At 45.5% G+C, this 23855-nt stretch overlaps 1 protein-coding gene across 4 annotated transcripts in view; it reads right to left on the minus strand.

Annotated features, from left to right (window-relative positions):
- Nucleotides 1-23855, minus strand: part of UVRAG (UV radiation resistance associated) — a 92332-nt gene that overhangs the window by 34543 nt on the left and 33934 nt on the right. For all 4 annotated transcript variants that reach the window (XR_010612510.1, XM_065678911.1, XM_065678913.1 and 1 more), the window contains exons 7-12: nucleotides 19622-19727; nucleotides 17912-18038; nucleotides 16394-16478; nucleotides 15863-15950; nucleotides 15257-15317; nucleotides 13119-13284 (exon numbers count right to left, since the gene is read on the minus strand). Coding sequence is in view for 3 of the 4 variants with exons in the window: in XM_065678911.1 (XP_065534983.1) it covers nucleotides 13119-13284; nucleotides 15257-15317; nucleotides 15863-15950; nucleotides 16394-16478; nucleotides 17912-18038; nucleotides 19622-19727 (633 nt within the window). In the remaining variant the exon portion in view is untranslated. The remainder of the gene's footprint in view (nucleotides 1-13118; nucleotides 13285-15256; nucleotides 15318-15862; nucleotides 15951-16393; nucleotides 16479-17911; nucleotides 18039-19621; nucleotides 19728-23855) is intronic.

A 23855-nucleotide genomic window follows, 5' to 3' on the forward strand; every position in this document is an offset into this window, starting at 1 on the left:
TTCATGCTCACTGGGTCACTGTGAGTTTGAGGGATATAAAAATCCCTGTGAATAGTCTATCTCTAGCTCACCTTGCTTAATAGAGCTATAAATCCAACTAGTTCCCCATGCAAGAGAAGAAAAGCTTTCCAAGTGAACACACGCTACAAAAATGCCACGAGGCATTATCCTAAGTGTAAAACCCCAATCAAAAGGAATTCATTTCAATATCTACAGTTACACTAAGGAGAAAGAGCAGGGCTTAGATTTAAAGATACCTCTACAATTAAAGAGTATAAAACGAACTCAAGCTTGACAATAAAAGCCCCATTAGGAACACAAGCCATGGTTCACTAGAAGATAGGATTTCATTGAGTCATTGGTAAAGGGAACCGTGTATTCTGTTGTTAAGCAGTGTAGAAAAAGAGGATAAAACCCTGGTTTACAGCTCTTGCCACCACCTCACACACAGTTTAAGTGGTAAAGACTAAGTTTTGTATTTAACACATTGCTCCCCCCCATCTTTGTTAATATTCCCATTCCTGCCCTCTAACTTCCACTAATGACACTTGAAAGCCTCTCAACTACATCCAGCCTCGTGTCAGCTTTCATAACATAACCATTTACATGAGAAACATCAGTGGATGTCTTTGTGCATGAGCATTTCTGACTCCAAGAACTACATTACCAGCTTCCACATCTCCTTTGTGTGTTATCTTGCTTGCCTGGTCACAAGCAATAAAATCCAGGGACACAAACCCCAGCATTTCATATAGTGCTGCACTGAGTATAATTGAATGCAATTTTAACTGCTGGCTCCCTATGTGAAACTCTTCTTGCCTGCTCTTTAGACAAGCATGGCTGTAAGCTAAATGTCTCAGGCATGCTGCTCTGCAGGGTTTTAGTTATGCTTGCTCAAAAAAAAAAACCCATCTGAAAACTACTATTTTAGTATTTTTATCATCATAAAGCACTCAGTAAAATGGAAAATGGCATCTGCTTGTTCACTGTGCAACATGCACCTTCCTTGTTCCCATTCTTGCCATGTTTGGGGGAAGCAAAAATCATTCAGCTCCTCTGAAACAGAACACTTCATCCAAGATAGTCAAATTCAAAGGAGTAAGAGTGATGTGTTTAGAGGAAAGTAGAAAAATACCGATACAGATGTCTGTTGTATGGTCACCAGAAGAGATCCCAGATTCATTTGTGTTGGAAGGGACCTTAAAGCTCCTCCAGTCCCAACCCCTGCCACGGGCAGGGACCCCTTCCACTGGAGCAGCTTGCTCCAAGCCCCTGTGTCCAACCTGGCCTTGAGCACTGCCAGGGATGGGGCAGCCACAGCTTCTCTGGGCACCCTGTGCCAGCGCCTCAGCACCCTCACAGGGAAGAGCTTCTGCCTAAGAGGCTCATCTCAATCTCAAATGAACTCTTCAGCTTAAACCTCATCAAAGAAAAACTGGCATGCAAGTCAGAAGGGAGCACGTTACAAACACCCAGTCAAGAATCTTTCCTCTTCCATACTCAATACTAATGCTAAATCAGATCTAAGTCACTAAATCACCCAATAGTCAAACCAGATTCTATTCTTAGCACTGAAATCCTGTTCTTTACACAACCGGATGCCACTAATCATGAGTAGTACTAAGAATAAAGAAGGGGTTTTGATGTACTGAGGTCAACTGATCTTCAGTCTACTTACACATAAGGAGGTTGTCTGATAGGCAACGGGTAAGCAAACAAGTACAAGCAGGTCAAGGCTTGGAGTACTGCTGATCTATGTATCCAAATACACCTACTAGTAAGAAACTCAAAGGAGAGAGACAAATCAAAGCGTGTCCTCATGTGTCAGAGTGCAGATTAGTGCAAGACTAAGAGGAAGAATCTCCCATTTCCTTGTGAACCACGGAGGCAAAAAGGGGTGAAAAGGAAAGAAATCCCAGCTAAGAGAAGTGTCAATATGGGTGTTATTTTACACCACAGACTCCACGTGGAAGTTTCTAGGGTATTAAACCTCATTAAACCATCCCCAAGGAGTTGTGAAAAGGAAAAAGGGAGGCAAAGGTTACGTGCTGTGTTCACCACAGTTACTAAGAAGGGAAAAATAACCTCAAGTCAGCCTCTGAAATGGAAAACAGGGCTGAAAGCCTACCTGTGTTTCAAGTTGAGTCTACAGAACCAGCACCCTGCCATCAGCAATGGGATTAGATGTGGAGTTCATCAAGGATTTTGCAACACTTCACAAATGCTGTTCTAAGATAGTCTGAGTATTTGCATAAGAAATAACATAATGATGGGTGTTGAGCTACAAGCACTCAACTACACCATCAACAGGACTGTTACTTTGGAATCAGTTTTTAATGACATTTTCTCCTAACATGGTATTCAGTCAAGTAGAACACATCTTAGACATAACACAACCTGTGAGAAACCAAACAGCGAAGTGACCTTACTACAGTAAATCACATTTTAAGGTTACAAAGACTGTAGACAAGGTACTAAATAGTCAACTCTGGTTTAAAAACCTTCCTAAAACAGAAATAGAACATATGCATTTCCAGTCAAGATGGAACTATTGGCAGCTCATTGCCATCATTTCCATTCCAGCTGAACCACAGAAGCATAGAATGGTTTGGGTTGGAAAGGACCTTAAAACCATCCAGTTCCAATGCCCTGCCATGGGCAGGGACCCCTTCCACTGGAGCAGCTTGCTCCAAGCCCCTGTGTCCAACCTGGCCTTGAGCACTGCCAGGGATGGGGCAGCCACAGCTTCTCTGGGCACCCTGTGCCAGCACCTCAGCACCTTCACAGGGAAGAGCTTCTGCCTTATATCCAACCTGAACTTCCCCTGTTGTCTGAACCCATCACCCCTTGTCCTACCACAACAGCCCCTGATGAAGAGTCCTTCATTAAGATGCAACAGAAATATCAGGGTTAAACCAAGGCAGATTTCAGTTCTCAGTCCAAGATGTATTCCTGAATCTGCCCAAGCACATCTGTGGTCTGGGGCGGCACAGGATGAGCAGACAGGAGGTTTGATGAATGCCTTTGCCACCTGTACCTGTCTGGGAGCCTGACAACACTTCTGCTGGAAGTAGATCCTATGGCATCTCTGCAGCAACCCAATCCAAAAGCTGCAAAGTGTCCCATGAGACCACCAACCATCGCTCCATGCTGCTGAAACTACCTGTTCATCCAGACACAAGTAGTTCATCCATAACAGCTACAGGCACAAAGAAGGCAAAGGTATCATCTCTAAGGCAAGTTTAAACCTCTCATCTCAGCCATAACACCTCCCCCTCTACATAAACTTCACTATTCCTTGATGCAGAAGATTGTCTAAATTACTTTCCAGTGTTGATTTCAGCCTTATTTTCTATGATTTAAGGTGTAACAAAGGAGATTATGCTCCTCTGCTGATGGAAGTCTGAGTAATCTCAGGAGAAGCTGGTAGAAAAAGCCTCTTGCAAGGCTTTTTTCATACTTACAGTTCAAGGTGAGGTGTCTCCAGCTTGACTCAATCTGGTTTGGTGTTTTATTTCCCCCTTATAAAAAGTATTAGTTACTACTTAATAAAAGAAAGGCTTGTAACCCAGCTCTTAGTGACCTGAATGTACACACTAAAGCATTGGTTTCGACAGGACAGCATAGGCAGGATGGCTGCTACTACAGCATCTCCAATCAAAACCTGTCTTTACACATAAATTGTGCTAAGTATTGTACTCTTACCACTAAGAACTCCTCTTTCTTACCTTTTCCAGCTGACCTTAGACAAGGACTTATCAGCCATTGAGATCTCATTTAACTTTATCTCTTCAACTAATCTTTAGCTGTTTTACACCGGAACCTCAGTGTTTGATGAACATGCAGTAAATCACTACAGGATTCTCAGTGCAGGCAGATGGGAACTGTTAGGAAAAGCTGAAAGAATCCTTATATTCCATCCATTTATTACAGACCTCAAGTATCTCTTCTGAATTCGAGTCCAAATACATTTATTGTTGTGTGCTGGGATTTATGGACTCCTCTGGATCCAGAAAAATCCCATATGGACCAATAGATTGGTGGCCCATTTTTATTGTCTATAACCGGCTGTCTTTAATACAAGCTATTTTTAAAGCCTAAGGAATTGCTTCATTTTTAACTGCTTTCACCTGCTTCTACTTTGGTATCCCACCATCTGGTTTAGATCTCTTCTTCTCTTCTTCTGTTCAGGCTTCTGCCATATCCCAAATTATATTAAAAGTCTCAAAGTTTAATCTCTCCTTCAGAAAGCTCTTTAGGGAAGAAGTCAGGAAAATAATGATTTTTGCACATCACAGCTAACTGTTTTCCACAGGCTGAAGTGTGGCACAAGTTAAATAGGATATTACATCCCCTTTGGCCAGTGTAAGTCAAATTCCAAATCTAGTTTGGAATTGTGTTAGAAAACCTTAATTTGTGAAGTGATGGAAAAGTTCAAAGACTGCTAATATACATGGCTTTGCAAGCTAAATTAACAGCAAGGACATTGCTGTTTTAAGAACACTTAATTATCCCAGAACCCCAGACTGGTTTGGATTGGAACCTTAAAGCTCATCCAGGTCCAACCCCTGCCACGGGCAGGGACCCCTGCCACTGGAGCAGCTTGCTCCAAGCCCCTGTGTCCAACCTGGCCTTGAGCACTGCCAGGGATGGGGCAGCCACAGCTTCTCTGGGCACCCTGTGCCAGCGCCTCAGCACCCTCACAGGGAAGAGCTTCTGCCTAAGAGCTCAGCTCAGTCTCCCCTCGGGCAGGTTCAAGCCATTCCCCTTGGCCTGGCCCTACAGGCCCTTGTCCCAAGCCCCTCTCCAGGTTCCCTGCAGCCCCTTTAGGCACTGGAGCTGCTCTCAGGTCTCCCCTTCAGGAGCCTTCTCTTGTCCAGGCTGCCCCAGCCCAGCTCTCTCAGCCTGGCTCCAGAGCAGAGCTGCTCCAGCCCTCGCAGCAGCTCCATGGCCTCCTCTGGCCTCGCTCCAGCAGCTCCACGTCCCTCTTGTGCTGCTGCCCCAGAGCTGGATCAGGGCTGCAGGGGGGGTCTCTCCAGAGCACAGCAGAGGGGCAGGATCCCCTCCCTGAGCTGCTGCTCACGCTCTGGGGGTGCAGCCCAGCACCCGGGGGGGGTTCTGGGCTCAACCGCTCACTGAATCCGGGTTATGGGGAGCTGCTCCTCACCCAGCACCCCAACTCCTTCTCCTCAGGCTGCTCCATCCGCTCTCCCCCAGCCTGTGTTTGTGCTGGGATTGCCCCAGCCCAGGGGCAAGACCTTGCCCTTGGCCCTGTTGAGCTCCATGAGGTTCATATGTTCCCACCTCTCCAGCCTGTCCAGGTCCCTCTGGATCCCATCCCTTCCCTCCAGTGTCACTGCACCACACAGCTCGGTGTCATCAGCAAACGTGCTGAGGGTGCTCAATCCTACTGTCCAGGTCTCCAACAAAGATATTCAACAGCTCCAAGCCCAATATTGGCCCCTGAGGAACACTGCTCATCACTGGCCTCCACTTGGACATCAAGACATTACCTATTCACTGAAGATCACAAACTCAGTCCACTGACTAAATGAAGCCAGTACCACCATATCTGAAGCACCTTTGCAACTTCCTGCCCAACTTCATGCCCTGGATTTGCATCAGAACAAACACGCTGTGGTTTTCTCCTTCACTCCTTATTTCCAAGGCCAATAAGCAGGATGGCTGCAGGGAGATGACTGCAGAGCAAGACTTGGCAGAATGCAGCTGAAACCCAATTATTCACTCTTGTACAGATAAAGAGCTGATGCATTTCTGTGCCTGTAGCAGTCACTGGTGTGATAGCAGAGTCATCTGTCAGATGTGGGGAACAACTGTGCCTCACACAACACTACCAAGAACCAGGGGAGTCTAGAGAATGATGGATTTCAAGCTTAAGCCCATGGATAGGACACCCTGTATGAGGACAGAACTAAATGGCCCAAACCAGATAAGATAATGACCTGAAAAAGTCACAAGTTCTTGCTTGATAGGGCTGAAGTATGAGGAGTGGACAAGAACACGGTCTAAACATTTACTGAAGTTTGAGATGTTTCAACCTCAGCCCTTATGGGGGTCTGCGAGGGGGGCAGGCAGGGGTGGAAGGAGCTGGTGTCTTCCCTCCAACACAAACCACATCCTGTTTGCTCACTGTAAAGGAATGTTGTATCCGCAGAAAGCTTCTGTTATTTAATAGTGTTGGGACTTTCCTGCATCAGAAGAACACAAACCTTAAAAGCCTTTTTTAAGTGAGAAGGGCTCCCGTTGTTCAAGCCAGGTCACTTGAAATCACTACTCCCAAGGATGTTTCCAAGGGGGTATTAGGAAAAGTAGTCTGATGAAGAACAGGCACAAGAATACCCAACACTCCAACAGATGAGCAAAGCACATGGAATCATGGAATCCCAGACTGGTTTGTGTTAGAAGGGATCTCAAAGTTCATGAAGTTCCAACCCCTGCCACAGGCAGGGACCCCTTCCACTGGAGCAGCTTGCTCCAAGCCCCTGTGTCCAACCTGGCCTTGAGCACTGCCAGGGATGGGGCAGCCACAGCTTCTCTGGGCACCCTGGGCCAGCGCCTCAGCACCCTCACAGGGAAGAGCTTCTGCCTAAGAGCTCAGCTCAGTCTCCCCTCGGGCAGGTTCAAGCCATTCCCCTTGGCCTGGCCCTACAGGCCCTTGCCCAAAGCCCCTTTCCAGCTTTCTTGTCAGCCTTGTTGACCTCCATGAGTTTTGCAGCAGCAATGTCCAGCTTCAAAGCCCATCTCCTTAAATAAGCTGTCCCACAGCTGTACGAGCTTCCGAGCAGAGGCTGGCACTGATGTTACATAGCAGACAAGCAGCTTGAATGCCTGTTGGAAAGAACACAACTAAAATGCAATGGTAGGAAACTGCCATCACCACCACACTTCTCAACTACACAGCTGCAACACAATACTTCTCATACCCTTTTTAGATCAAGCTACCAAATGACGGTGGAGGCCACAAGCTGACTTTAAGGTGCCCAGTTGCCTACAAGGAAGAGCTAACCAGTCTGCCAGCCATCAGCATGCTTGGAAGAGTGTTAAACTAAGAAGCTAAGATCCCCACCTGATGAGCAAGGCTGAAATCAAATGGAAAAGCAGGATTACAAGCGTGCACTTTGCTTTGTTACTGCTGAGATTAAAACATGGGGATGAATCACAAGTCACAATTCAGATCTGGTTACTACATGGGTTTTAGTAACTGGAGAGAAACTTGTAAAACAAACTTGATGACAAAAATACTGACTGCCAAGGGGAAAAATACCCCATATCCTGATTCAAGCTTTACACAACACAAAGAGAATTAGTTTATTGGGAAAGGAATACGTATTGGCAGTTTAACTTTATGGAATGTTTTTTCTAAATGCCTATCTGAATAGCTCAAGATGATGATAATGCAAAGCAGAAGCACTGCCATCTTATTCACAAGTGTAACGGCTGTGACATGGCTCTTGGAGAACCTACAATAGCTTTGATATGTACAGGCTGGATAGAGGGAAAAGAAAGCACAAAGGCAGTTTTGGATAAGATAGCCAGCAACAGAGACAAGAGGATATCATTACAGAATCATACTAGACCACGTTACCCAAAGCTCTGTCCAACCTGGCCTCGAACACTGCCAGGGACGGGGCAGCCACGGCTTCTCTGGGCACCCTGTGCATGCGCCTCAGCACCCTCATAGGGAAAAGCCTTTTCCTTATCTCCAACCTAAACCTCCCCTGTTTCAGTCTGAACCCATCACCCCTTGTCCTGTCACTACAGTCCCTGATGAAAAGTCCCTCTCCAGCATCCTTGCAGCCCCCTTCAGACACTGGAAGCTGCTCTGAGGTCTCCACGCAGCTTCTCTTCTCCAGGCTCAACAGCCCCAATGTTCTCAGCCTGGCTCCATACGGGAGCTGCTTCAGCCCCTGATCATCCTCGCGGCCTCCTCTGGACTTGCTCCAACAGCTCCACGTCCTTCTTATGTTGAGGACACCAGAACTGCTTCAGCAATTAATGTTTTCAAACACCTCCAGAACACAACTAGCAATCCATGGAGTGAGTAACACTGATGGCCTTTAGTAGATGATACGTTTTCATGACACATCCCAGCTTGAATTCAAGGCCTGCCACATACAAACCATCACAAGGAAGGACTATCTGTGAGGACAGAGCAGACAACCCCCCTATCACAGCTTTACATCTCCCTGCCACTGAAGGCTTGTTTTTAACTAGAGGACACTTTACACAGGTCAAGTCCTTGCTTCTTGAGCAATGAAGTAATGCTTAGAGAAATCATCTCAGCAGGAGTCTAGTGCTCCAGTGGGAGTGAATTAAGACTCATATGTCTTCACAGAAACATTTCTCAGCTGTAGATGTCTGGGGTCAGTGGTCTCATCTACTGCACTAACCAAAATCAGCTTTCTCAGCCTGGGCCAGGAGCATGTAAAAGCTCCTAGTTCCCAGAACCAGTGTTAACAGCATCTAAATCCATTCAAGAACACCTGATGTAATCCTTAATCTGCACACAGTAATATTTGCTGACCCAAGAAAGGCAAAAGCATTGTTTTGATGCTCAAGAATAAAACGAGCCAGGATTCTAGCTGAGTAGCCTCAAGAATGTGGGATGTAATAATGCAGTTCAAGATAAGTTCATGGCAACAAGCATTCTTTGAGCAACACTTTACACACACTCCATCTACCACAAAGACTCAACGTTGCTTTGACAGCTATTAGATTTCTCAGCAAACCATCTCCCTCCATCTGATTGGAGTTTGCCAAGATTCCTTCCCCAAGCTGCCATTGTGTTATCTCAGCTCAAGTACCAAACATGATTAAAGACTTCGAGTGAGTTGGAAGATGTTAATGGCAGGGAAAAGTTACTCTTCACTTGCTTGTGTTAGATGGCTTTGTGGTAAGTGGCTTATCTGTTACCAGCCACAAAGCAATAACCACCTTAGTACTGTGGTTGTAAGTCTACTACAGCTGAAACTCTGATTTTCACACTCATTGGTGCAGGAGCAAGGCCATGGTAGCAGGGATAGCTTTTCAACTACACTCATTCCACAAGTGGTTTCAAACACACCGAAACTATCCATATGCCTGTTCAGCAACACTCATCACCACTTATTCACCAATCCAGCTTGAATTGAATTGAAGGACAACACATTGAGGAAGGTAATTTGGAAGAAGTCTTGATCTCTTTGCTTTACTCATAGAATCCCAGACTGGTTTGTGCTGGACGGGGCCTCAAAGCTCCTCCAGTCCCAACCACTGCCATTGGCAGGGACCCCTTCCCCTGGAGCAGCTTGCTCCAAGCCCCTGTGTCCAACCTGGCCTTGAACACTGCCAGGGATGGGGCAGCCACAGCTTCTCTGGGCACCCTGGGCCAGCGCCTCAGCACCCTCACAGGGAAGAGCTTCTGCCTAAGAGCTCAGCTCAGTCTCCCCTCGGGCAGGTTCAAGCCATTCCCCTTGGCCTGGCCCTACAGGCCCTTGTCCAAAGCCCCTCTCTACCACTCATCACTCTAATTCCTACGTTTACTAACAATAGAAGGTTTTCAGACAGGACAAGCAGCAGCATGATTTAGAAAGCTATTTCGTGATTAAATGAGCATTCTCCTCTTTAATATTCAACTGGCAGGTTGTAGAAATGTTATATGACATCTCAATTACAAGAAGTAGGAACAGCGCATAGCTTTGAAGTCAGAGATGCCCAAAGGCTCCCAAACAGATGACATGAGTGTGCTCCGCTGTACTCACATTATAACTAATGAGGAGACTGATAGGATTTGAAGAGATTCAGTAGCTTCCAGCCAGAAACATGCAGGCATTGACTCTGTGAGATGTTTAGCTTCTATCAGCACTGAATGAAGACTACATGAGAAATACTACAACAATAACAGCAACACCAGAGTCTGCCTCCCTCCAGACACAACAATCGTTATTTTGCTCTAAACTCTAAGCTATTCTCTATTTAAAATCTGGGAGCAGACTACCAGAAGCATTAAATGCAGGGCTTGACAAACAGTGTCAAAACATATCATTGATAGTTTAATCTCAGCATTCTTTCTGTGTTTATGAGGCTGTGATGAAGTGTGAGACTTCAGCTTTGCAAGAATGATGCCAAAGAATGTAGGTGGTTTATCCAGCAAACATGTTTGTTTGTCAATGGAGGGAGGAACACGCTGTTGTCTCAAGTAGCTATATGTTGTCTCAAGTAGATTCTATGATTCTCATAGAATCATAGAATGGTTTGGGCTGGAAAGGACCTTAAGATCACCCAGTTCCAAGCCCCCTGCCATGGGCAGGGACACCTCACACTAAACGATGACACCCAAGGCTCTGTCCAACCTGGCCTTGAACACTGCCAGGGATGGAGCATTCACAGCTTCCTTGGGCAACCCATTCCAGTGCCTCAGCACCCTCACAGTAAAGAACTTCTTCCTTATCTCTAACCTGAACTTCCCCTGGTTAAGTTTTGACCATTCACCCCTTGTCTTATCACTGCAGTCCCTGATGAAGAGTCCCTCTCCAGCATCCTTGTAGCCCCCTTCAGACACTGGAAGCTGCTCTGAGGTCTCCAAAGAGCTTAGAAGCTCTTAATATGGACCTCAGGGCAACCCTGGAGTCCAAAAGAAGTATAAAGCCAAGAAAAACGTTTAACCCAGTCAATAATCAGTTTTACTACAACACATAACATGCAGAAGAGAGAAAACCTCACTGCAGTTGCTCAACAGCTGAGGCTGGAGTTTGAAAAGCTGCTAAATGGCAGTTGACTGAAAGGAAGACATTTACTAATGGCTGTTAATTGCTGTGTTCAATTCAGTTCAGGAGCAGGTGAGAAACATGAGCTATTAGCCTGGAATGAAAAGTGCAAGTTAAGCCTTTGGAGGTTTTCTATAGCTAGCCAAGTCCTTGGAGAGATGGGGGGACTGACTCTCCAAAAGCCGGGAACAGAAGATCTCAGCAGGAGCTAATCCTGAATAAAGTGTTGCAGAACACAAGGAAATGGCCCCAAAGGGATTCAGAGACTTAGCTAAAAACTTTCTCCTTTGCAGAAACCTATTGTGAAATGAAACATTAAGTCAAGAGGGGTTGGGAGGCTACGGCCTGAAGGACTAAACCTTCCAATCTGTCTCAGACAACAGGAAATTGGTTTAATCTTTCCTACACCCACACACAGGCAGCTCCACTCCTCTGAAATCTATTTTCCAGATAGAATCACAGAATGGTTTGGGCTGGAAAGGACCTCAAGATCATCCAGTTCCAACCCCCCCTGCCATGGCCAGGGACACTTCACACTAAACCATGGTACCCAAGGCTCTGTCCAACCTGGCCTTGAACACCACCAGGGATGGAGCATTCACCACTTCTCTGGGCAACCCATTCCAGTGCCTCAGCACCCTCACAGTAAAGAACTTCTTCCTTGTAACCAATCTAAACTTACCCTGGTTAAGTTTGAACCCATTACCCCTTGTCCTATCACTACAGTCCCTAATGAAGAGTCCCTCCCCAGCATCCTTATAGGCCCCTTTCATACAGGGGAAGCTGCTCTGAGGTCTCCACGCAGCTTCTCTTCTCCAGGCTGAACAGCCCCAACTTCCTCAGCCTGGCTCCATACAGGAGCTGCTCCAGTCCCTGATCATCCTCGTGGCCTCCTCTGGACTTGTTCCAACAGCTCCATGTCCTTTTCATGTTGAAGACACCAGAACTGCACACAATGCTCCAGGTGAGGTCTCATAAGAGCAGAGACAGAAATGGTCTAAGAACAGGAAAGAGTTTGATCATATGCAAGGAGAACTACACTGAAGCAAACCAGATTCATGGTAAGTTGCCCAGGAAGTGTTTGGACAAGTTCTTAAAATGGTATCAGAATTCATTTGTAAGACACCATTCTATAGTCTTATTTCATTGTGTCAGAACAGGAAGACCTCAGCGAGTTCAACTCAAGGGTCTGCTTGCCAATGGTCACTAAGCTTCAAAGAGAAATCAGACACTTCCAGGCATCCCGATCCTGTTAGCTGTGCACAATAAGACCCTTCCAACTTGATTTGGACCATTAAGAATTAATGTAATACTTTGATTGCATATTTCCAAAGAGAAGAGGGGTTCCGTGTCACACACGGCTCCCCTCCATAAATGTATTTCCCCTCAGCCATTTCCTTTTCTCCTTTTTCAAACCTTTCCTATGGAATAACAAAGTTCCTGACCCTGTCACCATCCACACACACACAGGATCAGACCTGGCCTTGACAGATGGTCAGCAGCGAGTTCCTTTGAATTCTGTGGTTTCAGGCTTTAAAGTAATGCTTAACCAACAATTGCAGCTACTTTCACACTACAGCACACAGGTGCAAAGACAGTGGGAAAGAGGCAAAGTGCCAAAACACAGGAGAAAGGATGTGGAGAGTGAATTTAAGGACAGCAGGACCCTGTTTCCTAGTAGCATAACAATAACAATAGCATAGCTACATGTTGAAAGACAATGACTATAGAACAAGTTAAACACTCCTCATTGAGCATTAAGTTGATTTATAGTAGGGAACAGCTTACACTGCTCTTTTTCAGTTGATTAAAATCCTCTGTGTTAAAACAAAGTATTAATTTTACTAGGTTTTAGATCACAGAGTCCCAGACTGGTTTGGGTTGGAAGGGAGCTTAAAACTTATCCAGTTCCAACCCCTGCCACAGGCAGGACACCTTCCACTAGGGCAGATTGCTCCAAGTCACTGTGTCCAGCCTGGCCTTGAGCACTGCCAGGGATGGAGCAGCCAGTTTCTCCTGTGCCAGTGCCTCACCACCCTCACTGTAAAAAACTTCTTCCTTAGATCTAACCTGAACTTCCCCTGTTTCAGTTTGAACCCATCACCCCTTGTCCTGTCACTCCAGTCCCTGATGCAGAGTCCCTCCCCAGCATCCTTGTAGGCCCCTTCAGATACTGGAAGCTGCTCTGAGGTCTCTGCACAGCTTCTCTGCTCCAGGCTGAACAGCACCAACTTTCTCAGCCTGTCAAGCAGTAATAACTTCAAACTCTGTGTCCTTTCAGACTACCCAGAACTGTTCAAGGGGGTTTTGCTGTTTTCATAAAGGACATAAGCATATTTATAACATACTTACTCTCGCTCTTTCTCCGTCAGTTTGTCATTGATGTTGTCCTTTATTGTAGACCGGGAGCCCTTGTGGATTATTGGATACCTGAGTGGCACTTGTAAGAAGTAGGATATCATTGATACTAAGTGTGCAGTGTAGCCCAGGGCAACAGCAATGCTTCCATCATCTTTTGCTGTCAAGAACAAAAAGATTCCATTATTTAAATAATCAACTGAATCCAAGTGTAGGCTGAGTGCAAGTTCATCATAGAATGGTTTGGGTTGGAAAGGACCTCAAGATCACCCAGTTCCAACCCCCTGTCATGGCCAGGGACACCTCACACTAAACCATGGCACCCAAGGCTCTGTCCAACCTGGACTTGAACACCGCCAGGGATGGAGCACTCACAACCTCCCTGGGCAACCCATTCCAGCGCCTCACCACCCTCACAGGGAAGAGCTTCTGCCTTATCTCCAACCTGAACTTCCCCTGTTTGAACCCACCACCCCTTGTCTTATCACCGCAGTCCCTGATGAAGAGTCCCTCTCCAGCATCCTTGTAGGCCCCTTCAGATATTATTGCTCAGAGAACGACACAATAATGAAGCTGTCAGAAGTTATAACTTAAGAAGAGGTTCAAGACTGAAATTTAGGCTGTTTTACAGTTGCTTGCACTTCACTGCATTTGCCTCTTCCATTAAAGAGCAATATAAAATGGGGGATAACTTGTTCTCCTTCCAATTTTCCACTTTTCAAAGCTAAAAATGACTCTTCAACACTTGCTGAGCAGGGGAGGGTGGAGAAGAAATGGGAAAAGCAATACAAAATCCCCAAGACAAAACTGAAGCCTCAAGCTTTCTGCATGTCTGAGATGGAGCTGACATGTATGACCGGGGTCAGGGAAAACTGCATTCCTCCAAGCTCCATTCATTAGTGAGATCAGTTGGAGAGACACCAACCCCAGGGTATGAGATCCTTCTCTGCCAATAACTGCAAGAACTTAGATTAACCCATTGGTTTAAAGTATCATTTCCAATTGGATATTTAAGATTGCAACCTTAAAGTTTCACCTGAGGGGGAATACACACAGGTCTGGCAATTCAAATTACAGCCTTCAGCCTCTGAGGGCTTTTTTCCTTTCTGTTTGCTCTATTTTAGTTCTTTGTAAGTAACCACACCAATACAAACAATGTGAGAATCACCCTTCCTAAGGCACAAGGGCGTCCTGTGAAATCGGCTGTACAGAGGACCCTCCAAGAAGCTTACAGTGATGTTCAGCCACAACTACGAAATCATACTGGGCTGAGAGCATAACTTAGGATCATAGACTGGCTTGGGTTGAAAAGGACCTTAAGATGATCCAGTTCCACCACCCTGCCATAGGTTGCTCCAAGAGCCTTCCACCAGAGCAGCTTGCTCCAAGCCTCTGTGTCCAACCTGGCCTTGAGCACTGCCAGGGATGGGGCAGCCACAGCTTTCCTGGGCACCCTGTGCCAGCGCCTCAGCACCCTCATGCAGTCACCTGTACAACTGTTACTCAGAAAGGTATATTACAGATTTGCTTCTGCAACAGGATGACTACAGTTAAACTAGAAGCTGACTTCTAAAATACTCCACATACTCCAGCTTTAAAGTCTTCCTTATGCAAGATATGTATTTGGTAAGCTCACCAGCAGCTACAGCAAACTGAATGGGGATTCATGCATGATGTCCCATCCAGGTTTATGGACTGCCAGTAGCCACAACGGAATTTTAGGTCAGACAAGTATTATCCAGCATCCCTCCATTTGGAAGGCACGTCTGGAAACTGCATAGTCCTACCACCCTGCTCAGTGTAGGATCAGCTACAGCAGGCTGTGCAAGACTGCATCCCATTGGGTTCTGAGCATCCCCAAGGATGGAGACTCCAGATGGAAACTCTGGAGCCTCTCTGGGTAACTTGATCCAGTGTCCCAGTATTGAGTGTTGGAATACTGAGGTACTTTTCTAAGTGTCAACAGTAACCCCCTTTGTACTAGGAATTAGGAATGAATAATGCGTAAGTTTACTTCTAGTCCCTTTACAGTCAGGTATTTGCATCTTAAGCCATCCCTATCAGTTTACTTAATTCCATGAAGTTCAGCAGCAGCGTCAACTGTAACAACTGAATTAAGAACATGCAGCTACCTTGAAAGTCTTCAGAATTAGGAAGCTTGACTCCACAAACAAAGTAATCCTTTTGATCATTCTGCAAGGTTAAAAACCAACAATGAGAATGGAACAGGAACACCCAGAACACAGAAACCTGCCCAGAAAACCCATCACAACAAAGCATTATTTAAGAGAAGAAACTAAATATTCAACTAAACTCAGAGTGAGTTTGTATTTTAGTCCATCCTTTATATAATATAGAAATAAATGCTATATAGAAAAAGGGAGAGCGTCATCTTAATTCAGTATATAAAGGTTTTGGAGCTCTACTTTGACATCTGTTTATGTGCACTCCTTTGCAGTTCAGCTAGCTTACTGTCAGGGTTACTTTATATCATGGTAAACAGAATGGAAAGCATCCATTAAAATACAGCTATTCTGCTCTTGTAGTGGAGACTGAGATGTTGGCATAAGTCCTCCCCCACCCCCGTAAATCCCAATCCAGGGACCAAATCCAAGGAAAAGCTGCGAAAAACCAGCACGAGTGAAGAGCAAGTTTCATCATGAATAAAACATGGTATTTGCTCGCAGTGCAATAAATAGGAGGCTCATTTCCCATCAAGCATAAGGTCAAAACCATACCAGATCAATGGGGTAGATGTAGGAGAGCTCTGACAGCAGTTGCTTGCATCGAATAGTCTGCTGGGCATGTGTCTTCAGAAACAGTTCTCTTTGGGGAAAGAGATCCCAAACCCATTAGCTTCTACAACAAGTAAAGGCATCAAGCCATCATATTCCTTCTGCATCTTCCCAAGCGTCTCCTCCCCTCTCCCCAAAAAGCAAGGTTATTCCACCCCAATAAAAATAGAGAACACAAAGGTAACTTTGCATTTTCAGTTGTACCTCATATAAGCATATCTTGCCTATGACAATTAATTTCTAAAGCTCTGTTAGACTCTGTTAGACCATAATCTACACATGCAACCAAGTATCTTGTTCTCTTCTAGACTTGCCACTCTCAATTATTACTTTAGATACCTACAAATCATAGCAGATATGTCTGAACAGAGGTTTTCGGGTGACACTGGGAAGAATTTGGTGCCAGGAGCCAAATGGCCTGCTCTCAAGCTTGTATTTCCTTTCCAAGAGCAGAAAAGGCATCGGTCCTGTTACCTCTTGGCAGTGCATTCCTTTCTTAATTCATGCAGGGATTCATTGTGCTCTTGAAGTTTCTGGTATTCACTCTCAAATGCATTTCCTAAACATGAGGAATCGGGGAAAAAATAATAGTATCAGATATTTTCTTGGCTATCTGAAGTTTTAAAAATGTAGATACTGACACAAATGTTGGCAATAACCCTCCACTTACTTTTAGATGCCTGTTTTCCATGTGATGCTGCCAACAAGGGAACGACAGTCGAGGAGGAGCACCTCTCCACGCATTACACACCGTTCACCAGCCAAATACACCCAATTCATTCTTCTTTGACACCTGCTCCCCTCATGTCCACAGTAGTGGAGAAATTCATAGGATCCCAGACTGGTTTGGGTTGGAAGGGACCTTAAAGCTCATCCAGTCCCAACCCCTGCCACGGGCAGGGACCCCTGCCACTGGAGCAGCTTGCTCCAAGCCCCTGTGTCCAACCTGGCCTTGAGCACTGCCAGGGATGGGGCAGCCACAGCTTCTCTGGGCACCCTGTGCCAGCGCCTCAGCACCCTCACAGGGAAGAGCTTCTGCCTAAGAGCTCAGCTCAGTCTCCCCTCGGGCAGGTTCAAGCCATTCCCCTTGGCCTGGCCCTACAGGCCCTTGTCCCAAGCCCCTCTCCAGCTTTCCTGTAACCCCTTTAGGCACTGGAGCTGCTCTCAGGTCTCCCCTTCAGGAGCCTTCTCTTGTCCAGGCTGCCCCAGCCCAGCTCTCTCAGCCTGGCTCCAGAGCAGAGCTGCTCCAGCCCTCGCAGCAGCTCCATGGCCTCCTCTGGACTCACTCGAATGGGCCTACAGGCCCTTGTAAAAAGCCCCTCTCCAGCTTTCTTCAGAGGCAGAAGTAAGTGATGAAACCCCCTAATTTTTAGTAGTGATTAATTATTGTAGACTCAACTAGGTTTTAAAAGCCCTGGAAGACGATCAAACATCCCTGTAGCTTGGTCTCTTGTGAGCTCCAAAGAGACACTGACAGATTTTACCACTATAGGACACTTCCCCAGTAAAAGGAAGCACCAAGACAACTGAGCACATCACCTTTCACTTACATTATAAGCTATTAAGAGGGATATTTGTCTTCTAACATTTAAAATGGGATCCTAATCACAGGTATGATAACATCTCTTATGACATGGTAATGTGCCTGCATCAAGGTGCTGTTTACTGTCTTACAGTGCAGGTCTTCTAATTTTCCCATTACAGTTTAATTAAGCACTGATATAACATTGCTTTAGAGATGTGTCATGGTAAGAAGCTCTTTAGAAACAGGAGAACACAATCTCTTGCTGAGGATTCATTACAACACAGATGGTGAAGAGATTGGATCTGGCTGAAAACTTCAGGGAAATTAAAACAGAAGTAAGTTAGATCCAGGTAAAAAAAACAGCCTAAAACAGCACCTTCATGTTGGTGACCATGACCATCAGCAAGGCTACTACTCTTCTGATCAGTGGATTATGGGTATCTGCATAGCAGCAGTTTTACACTTACCTCTGTCATGCAAAGTACTTTTTTCCTTATGCAATAAGGCTACTTCTTGACCAAGGGCTTTCTTCTGCCTCTCCAGTTCATTGCGTAGCACCAGGATCTTCAGCTGTAAACATTCACTCTCCTTTTTCTGTTGGAAGAAAAGCACATTTTAAACAATAAAGCAGTTTTTCTGCACACAAACAGTTCCATAAAAGGGGTGACAGGATAGGAGAGGAGGGAAAAAATAGGACAAGACCAGTGTCTGCCAGAGTTCATAGATTACCACAGGCCCTAAGCATTTTGCTGCTTTGGAAGGAGAGAAACTCAGCTGCGTCCTCCTCTGGGATGCATCGCCTCTGCTCTGATTGTGGAAGAGTGGCTGGAAAGCTGCTCATGGAAAAGGACCTAGGGGTCCTGATTAATGGACCTGAACATGACTTTGTGCCCAGGCAGCCAAGAAGCCAACAGCATCCTGGCCTGTATCAGCACCAGTGCGGCAGCAGGGCCACAGAAGGGATCACCTAGCTCCGGCCTGGAATCTACCTCACAGTAGTAAAGTAACTTCACATCCCATGTTTGCCCATTCCTGGACAAGGCACCAGCCTCATGTCAGTGAGGACAAATATAATGAAGTCACAGAATCACAGAGTGGTTTGGGCTGGAAAGGACCTTGAGATCATCCAGTTCCAACCCCCCTGCCATGGCCAGGGACACCTCACACTAAACCATCCCACCCAAGGCTCTGTCCAACCTGGCCTTGAACGCTGCCAGGGATGAAGCATTCACAACTTCCCTGGGCAACCCATTCCAGTGCCTCACCACCCTCACAGTAAAGAACTTCTTCCTTATATCTAACCTGAACTTCCCCTGTTTCAGTTTGAACCCATCACCCCTTGTCCTATCACTCCAGTCCCTGATGAAGAGTCCCACCCCCAGCATCCTTGCAGCCCCCTTCAGACACTGGAAGCTGCTCTGAGGTCTCCACGCAGCTTCTCTGCTCCAGGATCAACAGCCCCAGTGTTCTCAGCCTGGCTCCATATGGGAGCTGCTCCAGTCCCTTGATCATCCTCGTGGCCTCCTCTGGACTTGTTCCAACAGCTCCATGTCTGTCTTATGCTGAGGACACCAGAACTGCACACAGCCACTTTGAGTCCCTCTTGTTCTGTCACCTCACTGCTTGCACCTGAGCTCAACCTTTGTGGGCAGAAAGCAGGAACTAGTGCGAGTACATGCTTTTGGAGAGGGGAAGAGGACAGGCAAAACAAACTGTCAAAAGCTATTGTGAGATCTAACACAATTCCTGCTTAAAATGAATATGTCACTTGAGTGACAGCTTCTGCAGGAACTGTGTTCACCCAAAGGGAGCAGGGTGCAAAAAGATACTGGCAATAGACTCACCTCCCTCTAAATCCATCACAGGTTCCTGTCAAGATTTATCTAAATCATTCCAAGTTTGGTTCTCCTGATCAACCTCTCCTGTGCACTGCGCTGTATTCAGGCTTTTACAGTTTCAAAGCAGTTATAGAAAATGAAGGTGGAAATAGGATAAACAGTCTATTAACAGCCACAAATCTCAAATCCATTCAATTCTACTTCTCCGAGGAGTTCTCATTTGAAATGACAGGTTTAAAGATAGACTTTCAAGTGTGAAGAAAAACAAGCTTACGGTCAAAACACCAGCCAGATGCTCGAGCTAGCCTGTAGAATAAGGTTTTAAATACCCAAACTCACCAGTTCATTGCTTGTAGATGTACATCTCAGCTTCTCTTCAATCTCCCTTCCTATTTTCTGAACAGTTACCTGAGTCTGTTTAATTGCACACTGGGCTCTGTGAAGCCTATGAGGAAAAGAGAAGATAGGGCTGAAGTACAGATTCCCCAACACATGATGAATGCATCAGCTGCTTTAAACCCAGCAGCAGTAACATGAATGCAGATGTCAGCTTCCAGTTAGAACTGAAGCATTAGAGGAGGAATCATCACATGAAGGAGTATCCAAAGCAAACCAGCAAGTGTCTAAATATGATCAACCACCAAATCTCCTTTTCGTTCGTTAAATACAATAGAAGCTGATAAGCAAAGCTGTAGGTGACAGAGAAGACAATCATGACATGAAATCTCCATAATCAAGTTCTAACACTGTTAATATCAAGACACAACAGTTACCATGGGCACTGTTATAGCCCAGCTTTAAAAAGTGCAAATATCGTTTAGATAACACACAGTTGCCCAGGCCAAGAGCACGGAACACCCTTTAGTATCTCCCTATATCCTATGGACCCTTCTGCAACAGAAATGGGGGTTTCTGAGTTGAACTATGCTTGAAGAGTGAAAGATGAGGACTGTTCCTGATCTAACCCTGACTTCAGGGTGAAAAGGAAACTGATCATTTACCTTATTTACAAGGAAAAAGAAACCAGGCAGAGGAAAGCAGTGGCAAAACCTGGCCTAAGAGAGGCATTAAAGTTAATATGGAATAGAAATTAATGTATTCACTAAATAAAATGAGAACTCGTCTGCAGACAATGTCTTTTAAGGCACGCACACCCAGGCTAACTCCTCCCAGTCACAGTTTTCACTATTAATGGCTTCTCCTTTTGTAAGGATACTCTTCAGACAACCTCGCTGCTGGGATAAGAACATAACTAAGGTCTAATGAGAACAGCAAAACCCCGAACAGGTATCCTACCATATGGTGTCAGTGCTTTGCCAGGCTGATGCCATGAAAAGGCCAAGCTTGTTTCAATGACCATCACAATTCACCCAAAATGAAACCCTGTCTCTTCATGGAAATGCTTAATTCTACTAAAGTAAGGCCACACTTTTACTGTTAGCCAAGGACCAAAGCACAAGAGCACACAGAAGAGGCTACACAGCTCCTTCCTTCTACACTCTTTAATCTCTTCCAGATTTATTAGCATCATTATTCAAAGGTTTTGACTAATGGTTTTTAATGGTATGTATGCAGCTAGACCAGGCTACACGCTTCAAATGTGAGTAACCACAAAGCATTACTACTTCTCACAGCACCTCCCCTCAGCATCCCAACTTAATGGCACACATTACATCTCAGTTCATTCAGTGTGAGAACAGTGGCTCAGCAAGCTAATACACAGCAAAGAGATGATACATGGGCAACAGGGAACAAACAGTGGTAGTAACATTCATAGAGTCATGGATTGGGTTGGAAGGGAGCTTAAAGCTCACCCAGTCCCAACCCCTGCCACGGGCAGGGACCCCTTCCACTGGAGCAGCTTGCTCCAAGCCCCTGTGTCCAACCTGGCCTTGAGCACTGCCAGGGATGGGGCAGCCACAGCTTCTCTGGGCACCCTGTGCCAGCGCCTCAGCACCCTCACAGGGAAGAGCTTCTGCCTAAGAGCTCAGCTCAGTCTCCCCTCGGGCAGATTAAAGCCATTCCCCTCGGCCTGTCACTAATTTCTTCTACCCATGCCCAAGTATAAGGGACAAACATCAACTCAGACTGACTCCTCAAAACAGTACACGGTTTAGAACACTTCAGTTAATCTGTATCTAAAGGTCTATTCCTAACCTATACAGGCTGCTACACAAAATAATTCAGCAATCAAGCCTGGTTTTAATAAGAAACTATTTTCTTTTTAAGCCAAACATCATCCAATCAATTGTATAATATAAAGAACAAAACCATCAGTTAAACTTGGCTGCCTTGATGCCAAATAACACCATTTACAGTACAAGACAAAAAACTTACTGATACTGGTTGACGCAATCCCAGTACATTTACTGTTGTTCCAAGAACTTTAAAAAGGTAACAGTAAGATAATGATCACATCCAAAGTTAACCCTTCCAAGATTAAAACTTTTAGGGATTCATGTCACAAAAGCAGCAGCTACCAACAAAAATCTCCCTTTTCCAGCCAAAAAGGTCCCCACATGGAAATCTTTGGTTATCCAACAACAGGAATGCAAACTAAGTGATGGGATCATCAGCAAAAGGGGAATGGCTTGAACCTGCCCGAGGGGAGACTGAGATGAGCTCTTAGGCAGAAGCTCTTCCCTGTGAGGGTGCTGAGGCGCTGGCACAGGGTGCCCAGAGAAGCTGTGGCTGCCCCATCCCTGGCAGTGCTCAAGGCCAGGTTGGACACAGGGGCTTGGAGCAAGCTGCTCCAGTGGAAAGGGTCCCTGCCATCGTTTCTGCATGCACAAGACACAGTGTGGTGGGGGCAGTTATGACTGTACCCATGAATGGAGATCAAGTTGAGGCCATAAATCTACATTAATATATATACGTAGTGAATAGAGAGAAATTTCATTGCTAACTGACCACAGATTTTTCCCCATTTTTAGTTTGAATGCAAGTCCAGCACTACAGCCTACAGTTGGCACAATGTGTGCTTTGAATACAGTCTGGATTGTTTTAGTACTTGACAACAATCAGCCAACTGATGGCATAACCAATGTGCTATCAGCCAATGCAGGATTCTTCCTACATTGTTCAAGAGGGCTATTTTTATTATTTCTTATTAAAATTAGCACTTCCATAGCACTTCAAGAGCTAATTCAGGGCTTTAAGAGGCCACTGGCTTGCTACCAGACTTCCTTCAGCGGTCAGGAAAGCCAAGCCAGTGAGAGCAGAGCCTCAAGCCTTCTTCAAGGGACAGCTTAGCCAACAGTGTCGTCACCCTGGGTCAGCAGGCTGCTCTGGTGGCTCTGCAGCTCACAGCCATTGTCAGCCAGCACCAGAGTAACAAGAACATTAAGTGGGACAGATTTACTGCTGCTGGGGGCCCTCGGGAGCTGCTGTGCAATGGTCCAACCTCAGGTGAGTTTGCTGCTGCCTGGGAAAGAACTGGAAAGCAAAGCAGGCATTAACATTCCTTATAACTCTCAGAGATTGGAGGTGGAGATGCATGAAGCTGCTGTTCTATTTTCATTCTCTTATTACCTTCTTTTCTGAGGTGGGGAGATTAAGAGGAAACAAGATACTCTCCCTTCCTTTGGAAGTTTAAGGGGATAGATACAAACCCATTATAACCCATTTATAGTACTGTAAGCCAAGACCAACAAAGGTTGCATCCCTACTTGATGTAGGAAGACCCAGTAGGTAAAGTTTCAGCATCTCTCCACATGCTAGATCCCAAGTAGCTGGAATTTGGACTATTTGGGGTAATTCTTCAAGGCTTTTTAAGTTTGACAGAACTATTTCCTTCCCCCACTAAAAACCCCCTACTTCCTACCTTGGCTGTAAGATTTAAAGCAATTCTAGTATATGATGCTCTGCCAATCAATTCAACCCGGGTACTGACTTGGAAGGGAAAAAGAACTTGCCATGGTTTGGACTTCCTCACCATTAATATAGGATTTCTTTGCAATACCACCCGTGTCTTGTTTGCAAGAAGGAGCAGGCTTCCTGACTTCCCAAGCTTCCACAATGCAGTGGTCCAACACAACTTGACTTTATAACTGGGGAATGGGCTGTAACAACACATTTGCTCTCTTTCAGCTTTGCAGTGTTCGAAGGTTCAGCTGAAGCACTTTCCTTTAGGAAACATGCTGTATCCTGCAACTGAGATATCCCTCTTGGCCATGAATTAGTCCGGTGATTTACTAGTTTATACAGCAAGTTCATTCCTGGCTGCAGTCCTCATAAACCTGAAAGCTGGATGTAGTGACAGTTGTGCCTATTAAGCTAACATATGCTTAGATTTACATTAATGAAAGACTCTCAGCTTTATTGGACATTTGATACAGGATTTTGTACTTCTATCACACACTCCAAATAGCTCTTTGCTTCTATCAGACACATCTGGATCGCTCATGGACACAACTTTTAAGCCATAAATACATCCATTAATTACAGCAGTCCCATACTCCAGCTACTTCTCACAAGAGAAATAAACTCCTATGCTTGCAGTTGCCAGAACAACCGTAGTTTACAATGAGCCTAAATTTAAACTGAGAATTACTACCAGGGATTTAGAAGAGAG

This window comes from Lathamus discolor, chromosome 4, assembly GCF_037157495.1.
Source record: "Lathamus discolor isolate bLatDis1 chromosome 4, bLatDis1.hap1, whole genome shotgun sequence".
Lineage (NCBI taxonomy): Eukaryota > Metazoa > Chordata > Aves > Psittaciformes > Psittacidae > Lathamus > Lathamus discolor.